We start from the raw sequence: 13,163 nt of genomic DNA, 5'->3' as shown, positions 1-13,163 counted from the left end.
CTCTGATGGGGCGAAAATTTGTCATTTAATGTAGAATTTATATAGGGTAAATACCACAGCAGGCGATCAACTTCTTCAAATCATACATGCTCCAATAAAATATCACACATATAGAAGTATATATACAAAGGGCAGACAGACGTACAAACAAGCCAATTAACAGTACCATATGCAGTATATCATGTACTCAATAACGTGCACAAATTGTTTCTGGTGATATTCCTATATACAGATTAATGTAGTTATTAATTTTTAGAATCACAGAGAAATACAAAAGTTACATTTTCCTCAAAATATTAAGTCAATAAGTAAACAGGTCAGTTTTTCCCTTGAAAACTTCTGGGAGAAACTGGGGCCAGGACGTTACTTAAATAGTACTTAAATGCCATTATCTTGATGCCATTAGCTTGGCTGAATTCTCCTTCTCTAGAAAATCCCATGGGAGGGGGAAAAAAAACAAACCGCTCATACTTCAGCAATTCCTGCCATCTTTCCTGAGCAAAGGATGAAGGTATGGCCAAGCAGTAGGTCTTCGCATGGTGAAGAGTGGGAGAAGTGGAAGGATGAATATAATAGAGGTTGCTTCCAAAATCTAGCCCCGAATACCCGAAAGTAATGCACATCGTATCACCCTGCGCCTCACTATTACCTTTCGTGATCTTTCTGATATTATTTCTCAACGTACAAATGTCCCCTTTCTATCCTCTGCCTAGTGCTTAATTCATCTATCAAACTAAGTATTCCTGACTACTTAACTGTTCATGCAAAAATGTGTTCTTGCTCCACAACATAACCAATGTCTGAAAAATAACAGTCATCTGCTTTACTCAACCTCTGAAAAGATTTCTCATCCCATTTTCTTTTAAATCCTGTTCTTTCCAACACCTGTTTCCAGCAGAAGAGGTCCTCTTCCAACTCAATTCACAGTCATAAGCTCGCTCTGCTTTCCACAGCAGAACTGAAGATAAGCATTGCCCTCTGCCTGCATTGCTTTAGAAAAAACATTCATGATTTGACACTTAAGGACTATAGTAGAGAGCAAGGATGAATTACCAATGAAAGACTGCCAAAAATATATTCTGAATTTCATAATAAGGTATAGTTGAGGTTAGAGGAATGTGCAGAGACGCTGAGATGGTATAATATGCTACAATTCTATCGGATTTAGTGAAGCTACCACCCTTCAGACAAGCTGAAAGGCAATGTATTGTATGACTTACTGATTTTCCTCTTGCTAAAACAAAGCTTATTGCAAAAAAACTGTATCAGTATAGTCTCTGCTTCGAGGACCTTTACACATGGTTCAGTTTAATTTCAGTTTTCCATGTTGGGCCTAAACAGCAACAGACCATGATGTGAAGCCGCCTTCAGTCTTTAACACTGCAGTCCATTTCCTGTAAGAATATTGTTTCCGACATCATCTGTCCTGAAGCTAGTTTGTCTTCTTTCCCCACAACTCCCACTGGGAGACTGTTCAGACCTACATTTGTCTGGCGATTAGAAAATTTATACATACGTGGCCAATGTATATGGCCATTTAGCTTAAGCCAAATAAGGTGGGGGGAAAATTATTATCTATCTTCCCGATATACTTCAACATCTGTTTGCTATATATGCCTTCTATATATCCTCTAGAAAACAATTATATCTCCTTTCAATCTACATTTCACTTATTTAGCCTCATAAGCATAAGCCTTTATCTAGCATAGTAACATTTTTTGCACCCTTTTGTAAGAAAGGTTTTCCTTCCCCTGAACATCTCTGCATCCCAGCTTTAAAAAAAAAAAATCAAAATTATACAATATTTAGGTCTTACCACTGACTTGAATAGTTGCAGTATAACATACCTATCTTTAATGGAAATACTTCACCTGACACAACCTAGGATCAGGCTTGACTTTTTTCAGACTTCTTCTGTCACATCACTGGCCTCTAATTATTTTGTGATTCTCTTCTTTTTCCTCCAGGAATCCTGGTTTATAACCAGCAGTCTCAAAAATTTGAGATATATATGTACATACGCGCGCGTGTGTGTGTATGTATGTGCACATGTATCAGCCTCAAATTTTGTATTATGAAACTTCATTACATTTCTCTTACACCAATACTTCAGTGCATCGAATCCTTCGTAAATTTTGATTCTTTGTTTTACCAGTGCCTCAGATCTTTGTATTCGTCAGCAAATTTGTATAAGGAGATTTCTTTTTTGTTGTTGTTGTTCATTAAATTAGCAATAGTGAATTAAATAGGTACTGAGGTAGATCCTCAGGGAACTAACTAGTAACCTCTATCTAGTCCATAATTTCCCCTTTCAGTATATTACCTATTGCCCATTTCTCCACTGTTTTACAATCTTACACTTATTCATACATTCTCCAGCTTAATTAATAATTTCCCATGTGGTTCTGTATTAAATGCTTTGCTGAAGTCCAGATAAATTAGATCCATCTACGCTTATCTTGTCTAGCAAATCAGTTACCCTAGAAAAGATAGATACCAAGTTAGCTTGGCATGATGCAAAGCAATGTTGCATTTTATTCCACCTTCCATTATCATCTACCATTCATTCTTTCAAAAATTTGTTCTAAAACTGCTCACGCTGAGGTCAGGCTATCAGATTTTCAGTTGAGCAAATCACTTTTCCCTCCTTTCCTAATTGCAAGTATTTTCCATGTGGTAATATATCATACTACATGTATTTACTTTCCTCACTGTCAATAAACTATGGAATGGAGGTTGTCATCTTCCTTCTTGACTTATGCCACCTGATACAACACACTCAGAATGTGTATTAAACAGAAAGACTGCTAGTAAAACATCATTTATAAAAGACACACAAGTATTCCTTCTCTGTTGAAGTGGGCACTTTGTTTTCTCAGGACCTCTAGTAACTATACAGTATTATTTAAAGGTTATTTCAGTGCAAGACCTCTTGTCCCTGCTTGTCACAGAAAAGTCACATACAATTACTCTATAACAAATATTTAAAAATAACAGATCATTCTTGGTTCAGCCAGCCATTAGAATAGCAGTTATAAACCTAGATTTCCAAGAGTCATTATATGAAAAAAAAAGTCACATGAGCAGGATAAGACTCACTTGAATGAACTAAGTACTGAGTGCTTTTATAATCAACCGTTAAGGAAATTATGAGTAGCAGATTATTAGAGAAAATAGAGTTCCAGATGCTGAATTTACTAACCAAAATTGCCAGATTACCCTATCAGTCTCCTTCTGTAACTATGCTTCTGTTCACGGAATTGACTGCATGGCAATGGGGCCAATATTACCACTCCGTGCCCTGCACTTCTGAGCATTCTGGAAAAGCAACATATCACTATTTTACTAGATGTCTTAGACAATCTACATGCCACTTCACCACTGTCTATAACTTTTTTTAACCAAACTGAGAGCAGTCTGAACAGTCATTACAATGCAATGGCTTCCTAATTTCTCCCGGGAAAGAAGGCATCGGCACCCTGCCTCTTTCCTTCTGAATGGGATCTGAGAAAAAATAAGGCAAATATATTAATATTGCATGGTCAGGGCTACTTTCTATTAATATGCCATTAATATAATGACCTTTGCCCTACATTTGAAGATCATGAAGATCAATATTTATTCTGAGGTCAGGAAAAAAATCAATCTCACAGTAAAAGGAGTCATATTTAATATATCCCATCATTATAATTAAGTTTATGTATAAAAAGTAGCATTGATATGTGAATAATGGATGCTATGACTGATGAGTTTCCCTTCTTAAACAGCTTTATGTAGGTAATCTCAGAAATCAAAAGACTTAAATGAGCACATGCACCTTTCTCCCTGAGTGCTTCACCAAAATTCCTCTTTGCTTCATTAAACCTTTTTGCAAATAGTGCTATGCACAAAAATAAGAAGTCACTGCTTCCCGTAGACCAAGAACACTGGTGTACTACTGCTAATATACCTGTCATTTCTTCATTTCCAATTCCAGACATCCTTCGAAAAGAACTAGCATCCAAGTAATAACCACCACAGAAGCTGAGCAACCTTCTCCTGCTTTTCAGACCAATGTATCTTTACTTTTATACCCAGCATAAAACGTACAAGGATGCCAGCGGAGACAAATTCTCTTCACAAGACTGTGATAACTTCAACTTCATGCAATTTTTGTGTTCCATATGTGTCCATTTTTGGAGGAGGCCTGAGTTAAAAAAAAAAAAGAGTTGAAACAACAGGAGAAAGAAGAGCATACATTTGAACTGCCTATATGGGAAACCAGTTCTAATTCATCACGCCTTCCATGATAAGGTAGGGCTAACGGCCACCATCAGATAGCAGCAGCAGCAATAATCCTTACACAGTAGCTGTCATCTGAGAATTTCAAAGCATCTTAAAACAAGCCATCCTAGACCTCTTCAGATGGATAAAATGAGACAGATGAGAAATTATTTGTATAAGGTCAGTCAGTAGCAGAGCAAGGATTAGGATTTCTGGAATTACTCCCATAAGGAAAATCATTCCTGATCCCCTTCTCTGCTCTAACCATTAGACTCTCTCCCCTCCCTGGAAATATAATAAAGAAATCCATTTCCACAACAACAACAGACTTACATCATCTCTTTGCACATTTTTGAAAATAAAGGAATGTGGCTAAAAACCTTTTTTTTTTTCTTCATTGCTCATAAAAAAAGTGTTTTCTAAAGGTATGAACAATAAAACCTCTCACGTATGAGAAGAGATAGGGAACACACCCAGGCCCTGATTGTCTTTTTAGTTACAGTGATAGGAACTGGGAGTAACATCTCATCCCAACAGTCACTAAAATGATATGAAAGGGGGGAACATACGTGGGAAGAAGAATCCTGACCCTGACCGTACACACGGATTCTGCAGCTCAAAGAACAGACATCAGCTCTTCCCTGTTTCAGGGCTCTGGAGCTTTTGTTGACAGAAGCTTTGACCCTCAGCGTAATAATCTCCCACTCCAGCTAGTTCGCTATGTAGAACTGACTATACACTTCTCTGCTATTTGTAGCAAAGTGAAGGTGTTAAAGGGAGACTAGGTAGACAAGTTTTGAAGGCTAAAACGACCTCCTAGCTTAGCCGATCAGCTATATTCCCCTCTAGAAAGAATTTCTATCCTGGCCTGGCAAAGGGCAGTATGGGAGTCATTCATTCATTCGTTCAGGCTACTTGGCTTTAAAGCAAGTGCCACATATTGCTGTTGACATCTCCTGTATTTTAATAGAGCTTTTCAAATAATTTGTTTGTGTTATTACAAGATGAAAGTTCTGAGATCTCCGGTTTTTGTACGATCTTTAAAGAAAGGCCTAACTTCTTGCCTGCCTTTCAGAAGTCTCAGCTGTTTCTTCTGCTCTGTTTTAACACAGAACAGTATAAGCATATGCAGTATACGCATAAAAGCTTTTAATACTTTGAACTTATTGTGAGATGCAAAATGCAAGAACTGTCTACTTGGAAAACCTTAATCAGTCAGAAAGTTGGTAAATTATGTCTTCATGCCATCCATATTGAGTGTCCATTACTCCTGGACATAGCACATTAACTGACTCATTAGCTATTTCAAACCATATGGACTTAGGTTTGGGTGGGTCGCTCTGATAATATCCTGAGGTGAGCTTCCTAATTATTGTAATTATGTGATCTCAATCATGGGGCCAGTCACATAAAATAGTGTCAGAGCCTTTAAAATGAGTGTCAATGCACCTAGACAATGACTGAGATGAGCAACATGCCCCCTGGATGTTGGAGATCCCTTGATACTGCAAAAAGTAATTACTTTAAAAGTTCTGAGAAACTGGTAGTGAGCACAATGATGACTGAATAAGCACGGCAAGTGCATGGGACTCTGTACTGATGCAGCACGAACACGAACAGATTTCTCAGCAGAAACTGGGAAACGTGATGCTTTGCTGTTAATGGTCTTAATACAGAGATGTGACATCTCCAGAGTAAATTTAGCCACGATATTTTAAGCAACAAGGAGATCTGGGGTGTAAGGGGGAAATAAAAGTAGATGTGCTAAAATGTCAGTGTTAAATACCACAAAAGTGTCACAATGCAACAGTGTGAGAAGTTAGAAGTTGTTCACCCACTGTAGCAAATTTAAGGGGCTTTTTGTGTGCAGAAATCTTGCAGCTGCACGATTTCATATAATTGACTGAAATCTTTTATACCCAAGCTTAGGTTTGAAGAAGAGGAAAAGAAAGGAAATAAATGGAAAATGGATCTAAGTTTTAATGTACAGTGCTTTAAAACAAAGATAGAAACAATATAGCCTTAGGACAGAGCTAATAACAGTTTGTTATATTATTAAATACTTAAATAATACTTTAAAAATACTTGTTAAATACTTAAAGAAAGGGCTCATTCCCTGAGAGACTCACCACACATGGCTTTTTGTCATACTCTGTAACTTACTCTGGAAAGAGGATTACGAGTAGGCTGCTGCTTCTAAGTCACAGAGCAAGATAACACTTCTCAAGTTTGTGCCTTACAGGTTTACTTCCAGTTTTCAAACGGCCTCTTAGGCACTTACAGATCTGAAAGGCCAGATATTTAACAGTACCAGGCACCTGAATACACAGCTAAGTAGCTGAACCCTATATTCAAAAATTATTTTGAAACGTAACTTTGGTCCCTTATCTAAAATGATCTACACACATATCTTAACCCCAAAACTAGATGACTGTGTTTATGTTGTAGAAGAGCCAGCCCAGCATATTAGCAATACCCTAGAAACTATAGCACAACCATTTTCTTTCTTGGCAATACGACAGCGATCACGCCTGTACTGACTCTGTAGAGACGCTCAGAAGATTTGCTTGTACATCACATCTTGACATACATATAGCAAGCAAAACAGATGAATAGAACTCTGAAAGTATCAGGACTGTCAAAGAAAACATCCAAATGGAGTCCATCAGACCACTTCTAAGATATCATTCTGAGTAACTATAAACCAGGCACCTAAGCTGCATGAAGGATTCTTCACCAGGCAGGCCTGTGGCCCTCAGCTGTTCCTAGTGATGGGCCATTAGCAAATAAAACAACAGCAACTCAACAGTATTTGCAGTCTCTGTGTCACAAGCTTCAAAGGCCGATACCTCTAAGGAGTACAAGTTTTTTAGAACAATAAGGTAATAAACAATTTTTGTAGTGATATATGTGTAACAGGTGAAAGTATAAACCAATAGAGGAAAGCTAACCTCTTCTCCTGCCCTTCATTCAAACTGAATATGTTGCTATAACTTTAATTTGTAACTTGAAGTAATATACTTCTCCCCTCATCCAACTCAAAAAAGCAAAATAAAAATACCTCACCGAAAACTGTTCCTGACTTTTAAAGGTCATATTCAGTTGTACGTTGGAAAGACTTGCATATTTTTACTCTTACTAGTGTACACACCTTCCTCCTATAAGGATTTTTGAATTTGGCTGTAATGCTCTCTCTGCCACCGTGAAGGGAAATGGCTTCCATCATAATTAGGTTTTTCTGAAAACAAAATAAAACAAAACAAAAAATACCATCATATCTATAATTATTTTAGCTATTCCTTCCCCTTATATCACAGTCCTCGGCTGCTAATTCAAGGCAATAGCAAAGAAAAAATGGTGTTGGAGGCTTTGTCTTGACTAAATGAAACTAGCTTGTGCTTCTTGGGCCAGCTGCTAATTGTCTAACAATAAGTAAAAGAAAAATAGGCCCAACAATAGGCCCAACAGGCAAATTCAGCCCAACAGGAAAAGAGCTTTGTAGTCCCTCCCACAAAACAGAGCAACGTGCTGCTTGTAGGGCAAAGAGTTCCTAACATCAAGTTTGTATCTGAATAGCTATTCTTAGGTAAAATCCCTGCTGTTTGCTGCTTTGGCTTTTTGAAAAGTCATTTTAAAAAGATATTTTTTAAATGCTTTGCTTCTTCTTTCTTCTTTTGCCTTATCTAAAATAGAATTGTATGAAAAATCTTTCACTGGTTATTATTGTTCATTAACAATACTACTACTTTCTTCAAGAGTAGCCTTCTATGTCCAGCAAATCACTACTCTAAATCATTTTTCTAAGTGATATTTGTTAGTTTCTATTACACTTTTGTGCATTTGCCTATGTTAAGTTTTTCTAGTCCTGTAATGAATGCTAAAAGCTTAAAAACCTTCCGGCTTAAACCTGTTCTCTATTCTAAAAACAAAACTGTCTATGTTTTTCCTTAGAATTTCTCTTCTCTGACTTGCAGATATATTTTAGGTCTTTTTATACTGCATAATAATGTTAAGCTGTACAAGTCATAAAATATTTACATGATATTAAAGATAGGTAAGTTTTCAGATAATTTTGCCTTTGGATGGAATTGGAGCTACAAATCCTCAATTTCTCTTCTTTTAATAGTACAAGAAAATGATCTATAAAACTTTTCATTTAAAAGCTGTGAAGAATTTAAGCTACAGCTACATATGCAGGTATCTGTTGTTAAGAGAGTCACTTGGATGTTATGCAGCCTGACTGGAATTTTCAAAAATAGCAACAGAGTGCATATGTGTTCGTTAGCAATAAATCAGACCCTTGTGTCTCTGCTTTTAGTTTCACTTTTGCTATTAGTTCATAGTTTCAAATAGCTGCTTCTTTTGATGAGTTCATTATTTCTCAGAACTGTGTGAAATTCTGTTTTCTTTTTGTGATCTTATTCTAGTTCACAAATCAAAAGCTTAACATGCCCTAGAGATTTTACAGATATTTTTGAACTGTAAAGCTTTGCACTAAGCCCCAACTTTCTACTAAATCAGTGTATTTCACTAATTTCCTGATGTCTTAATATTCTCAGCGGTTTTACAGAAAGGAAAGGAAATCAACTCCACTTACATTTTTTTTCTAAAACTAGAAAAATCAAGAACATACTCCTTGGTTTTGTTTCTTTGGCAATATACGCCTTTCTACTCATTCACATTTAATCTGATTTTTTTCAACAACGTTGCTGCAAACGTTGAGTGTTTTGTTAGGAAATTTTCTCCTGTTTCTACTGAAAAAATGCCTTAAACTATGCAACAACGTGTGTGTCTGTCTGCAGACATCTAATGCTATCACTGGTATCCACCATATGCCTAAAAGACAGAAACAAACCTGATCTGACTTGTGTTTCTTTCTTATCCTGACATTGTACATTTTTGGGCAGGGAAAGGATACCTCAGAAGCAGTAAGCACTTTCATATATGCTTTCACTTGAGTTTAATCATTTGCATAGTTCTCTGCAATAGTTAGGCAAAAAGCTTTCTCCTTAAACAGCAGAGGCTGATTCTCTGATTCCCAGGCAACTATCTGAAGACGTTTTCTTTCAGAAAAGATCCTTCAGCAATGGCAGAATGGTGGTTCTCATCCCAAGTGACAGATATCCTAAGAGCATTACCCAAACGGTGGAGACAATCTCTGTGAATAAAGGTGCTAGTTCTGTCTGGAGAGTGGTAATGGTTTCACTGATGCAATACTAGTTATCTGTGGAAAAGATAACCCCCTTACAGTACCTTTTGACAGATGCTGTAAAGGAAGAAAACCCCTATGAAATGCCCTGTGGTAAATTATGAGAATTTGTTCGCTCCAGGGCTGAGCTTTCTACTGGCAATTTTTTGGTTTCTAACCTTTTATCTGATTTCAGTCATTGTAAAACCAGAATAACCTGCATGACTGATGGAGAGCGGGTTACCTACTGCCATGATGGCAATATACTCCTTACGGTCATAATCTTCCTCACTACCTTTCTGTTCATTAGCAAGTTATGTTGTCACTGAAGATGTTCTGGATTTTTGACTATTCTTGAACTCCTAGAATCATCCCATGAAGGGCCTTGCTTTGTTGGTAAGAGGAATTCTGGTCATTGCTTGGAAGCAATGATGGTCCACCCAGGACTGCAGCTGAGCAAGCAACTGTTCAGAGCCATGTTTTCTGTAACCAAGTCTAAAGCTGAGATCAGACCCAAGGTGCAGCTGATTGTAGGGGTATGTAGGTTGTATGGTATGTAGAATACCATATGGCAAACCTCAGCATAGAGGAAGTCAGAGGAAATGAGATTTTGGGCCTCTGTCTTTATTATTAATGTGTATATTCAAACCTACTGGGGCAATAAATCTAGAAAATTCCACATGAATTGTTATCTGAATTCCTGTTTAGTAGCATTTTAGCCTTTGGGAACTTGTATTTGAGTAGGAAATGTTATCTAAAACAAGAAGGAACCGGAAAGATTACCTCCCCCCACCCCCCCCCAGTTTTACAAATGCACAGTGTGCTGACTATTAAAGGCTTGAGGACATTTAACCCTGTACAATGACCTTATTTTGCTGATCATTACTTAGGGTTTTTAGCAGAAAGGGAGGCTGTAGTAGTGGATGGACTGCCTTTCTTCTAATACCTCCAACTATGCTCTAGCCCAGCTCAAACAAATCTTCCACAAGACGTGGGCCTGTGATGAGGCATGTGCCCTGCATGCTCTGGGAATACAAAGCTTGGGTTCGGTGTGTCCTGTGTTACCAACTCAGATGTTGACAGTGTTGAGCATGATCCCTCCAGGTCAGCTGCTGCTGTTTGCCGTACACGCCTGGAGCGATGGCCTGCAGCAGGCCTGTGAGGCAACCAGGGCCCCTTCCCAGTGCGGCGCGGGGCCATTGATGACTACGCGGCAGACTGCTGATCAGGGTTGCTGACGGCTTCTGCTCCTCCAAACAGCACAAGTCTCTTAAATGGTCGAAGCCCAGGGTGAAAAAAGGAATTGTGTTGCTTGCCCTTCTGGGTAGGTATCCATGTTTTTATGTAGAGACGTAATCCTGGAATATAATCTGGGTTGCAGCAGTGGATTTATGCTGGCAAGATCCTCAGATGGCTTGACTGGGGAAGTGGCACCATGATAGCTGTTAGTTCACTTTTCAAGTGCTTGCTGCAGCCACACAAGCAAGACCCCTGTGAGCTAAGATTTTTTTCAGGCAGGGAACAGAGAGTCTGGTTAACTACTTCTATAGATATCAAACCACTTCAAGGAAGAAACGTTTCCTCACTTGTGAAGCACAGCTAAAAGCAGGGAGGGCTGCACTGAGTTACATAAGCTCTGGCAGGGCCAGAATAAGACGTTCTGGTTTCTTGACTTCCAACCTGTTGTCTTTAACCTGCGCTTCCGAACGGGACGGAGCAGACGCACCAGCAAAGTCAGAAGGATGTTGTGAAAAAGCCGGTGCCCTCACCGCCTGAGAAGCGAAACCCTTGCCACAGCCGGCCACCTCTGCTGCGGGCACGGCGGCCGCCCCGCTGGCCAGGCGTTGTTTTCTCAAGCCGGGGGGGGGGGGGCTGCTCCTTCCAAACTGCGCGGCGCTGAGTTTTCAAGCTGCCTTTCCACGGGTCAGTCCGGCCCCTCCACCGCAGCTCCTGCACTGCTGTAACTGCTACGCTTGCCCCAGCGCTCCTCCGTAAGAAACGGGCCAGGAGACAGAGCGAGCCGTTTCCAGGGCGGGAGGCCAGGCCGCCCTTGGCACGACGCGCCGGCGGCGATGCCCCTCAGGCCGGCGCCGGGCCCTGGCCGGAGGCAAAGCGGGAGGCCCGCCTCGCTGAGGCGAAACCCGGCGGGAGGGAGGGCGGCAGAGGCGCGGCGCCGCCTTCAGCCGGGCGTCCTGGCCGGGGCTGGGCCCGGCCCTCGCCGTCCCCGCCCCGGGATTTCCCGCCGCGGCGGCGGCGGCAGCGGGCGGGCAGAGCGGGTGGGTCCCTGCTGCGCCGCCGGGGGAGAAGTTTCTCCGCCGAGAAGTTTGTGGCCGGGGAGCGGGCGGTGGGGCCGGGCCGGGCGCGCGCGCTGCCCTCCCCCCCCCCCCCCGCTCGCTCGGGGACCGTTAGCCGTTGGCCGCCGCGCGGGCGGGGGGAGGGGGCAGGGCCGCGGCGGCGGGAGCTGCGGTCGGAGAGGCCGAGGCGGGGTGGGGGGGGAAGGGGAAGCTAGGCCCGTCCTGGCCCGGCCGCTCATAGCGTGCTTCCTTCAGGAAAAAGGGTGTCGAGTGATGTTTGGCAGAGGTCAGCTCTCTCTTCTCTTCAGGTGCGATGCCGCCTAAGGGGCGCGGGAGAAGCAAGCTACCTGTTCCTCTTCCAGGAGGCATGATCCTGAAGGACACCGAAGGAAAAGCCTGGAGGCTGGGCAGCCAGATCGGCCAGGGAGGATTCGGCTTAATCTATTTAGGTAAAATACCGCTGGTAATCACGAGGGCGTTTTGTGAATGCGTTCGTAATTTTGCTGTATTAAAAAGACAGAGCGGGTTAAAAATGTGTTGTTCTTTAAAAATGTATTGTTATTTACATGCCAGGGACCACCTGCGTTACGAGGGTGGCTCTCCGCCTTTAACAGCGCTCCGTTAGGTGTCCTGGTTGTTCAGAAGTTCTGCTGGTGGAGCAGCGTGCCTCTCCCTGAGCTGGCCAGCCCAGTCTGCTGGCTTCAGACGTGCTTTTCTCTGGAGCTTGTGGGGTAGGCAAGGTGCTGTTGCTGTCGAAAACTACCAAAGAGTGCTGCCAGTAGATGCTGTTCAAAGTGAAGCTCGCGCTTCTGTAAGTGGCCTCTTTTGACTTGCCACCGGTCTGATGCCCCTGAGCACTCTTCGGGTTTCTGGTTATTGGAAGTGTCATCATCTGGCTAACATGTAAAATCAGAGCTTGTCCAAGAAACACACCAGAAGCAATAGTAAGCTGGTTGTTGCCTCTGAATTAAAATTTTGTATTTCACCAGAGGTGGAAAAGCTATTTTGCGTTTGCTCTAGTCTGGTTACGTTTCTGGTTTTTTTTCAGGAGAAGTTGCTGCATTTCACTCGAGCTGTGTTTTGTAAGGAACGAATGGTTTTGAAGGGCAGTTTGTAAAGTGCTCTGGGTCACTGGAGAGGATATAATGTATGCTGCTATTGCTGGTCTCTATAAAAGAGGAAATCCAGTTTTCAAGGCAGTGTTACGAGCTTTTTTGCACAGCATGTGTAAAACATATACAAGCAAACTGGTCCACAGTGATCTATCAAGGACAAAATTGAGCTTGTCTTAAGACAGCAGTAAAGAGTTACCCTAGAAGCAGTTCAGTCCATCACCCCTGGAGGCAAACATGATCTTTTTAAGTTAGACAGTGATATTTAAGTCTGCATTTGCAGTCATAATGTTCAAAACTTGATAA

The 13,163-nt window shown here is 41.2% G+C and overlaps 1 protein-coding gene and 1 long non-coding RNA gene across 3 annotated transcripts in view; one reads left to right on the top strand and one right to left on the bottom strand.

Moving 5' to 3' along the window:
* Nucleotides 1-4,073: 4,073 nt before the first annotated feature.
* Nucleotides 4,074-10,524, bottom strand: LOC138066891 (uncharacterized). The gene is made up of 3 exons (XR_011140540.1): nucleotides 10,398-10,524; nucleotides 7,415-7,501; nucleotides 4,074-4,186 (listed from the first exon to the last, which is right to left on the bottom strand). It is a non-coding gene; the product is annotated as an uncharacterized lncRNA (long non-coding RNA).
* Nucleotides 10,525-11,618: 1,094 nt separating this feature from the next.
* VRK2 (VRK serine/threonine kinase 2) overlaps nucleotides 11,619-13,163 on the top strand; it is a 51,122-nt gene continuing 49,577 nt past the window's right edge. Inside the window, exons 1-2 of one of the 2 annotated variants that reach the window (XM_068940391.1) lie at nucleotides 11,619-11,727; nucleotides 12,054-12,194. In XM_068940391.1, the coding sequence (XP_068796492.1) occupies nucleotides 12,059-12,194 (136 nt within the window). In that variant the 5' untranslated portion in view covers nucleotides 11,619-11,727; nucleotides 12,054-12,058. Of the gene's footprint in view, nucleotides 11,774-12,053; nucleotides 12,195-13,163 lie in introns of both variants that reach the window. The other variant, XM_068940389.1, reaches the window with a different exon arrangement.

The sequence above is a fragment of the Struthio camelus genome, chromosome 3 (assembly GCF_040807025.1).
Source record: "Struthio camelus isolate bStrCam1 chromosome 3, bStrCam1.hap1, whole genome shotgun sequence".
In the NCBI taxonomy this organism is placed as follows: domain Eukaryota; kingdom Metazoa; phylum Chordata; class Aves; order Struthioniformes; family Struthionidae; genus Struthio; species Struthio camelus.
Note: the sequence above shows the minus strand (reverse complement) of the source record. Positions and strands in the feature narration are given on the sequence as shown.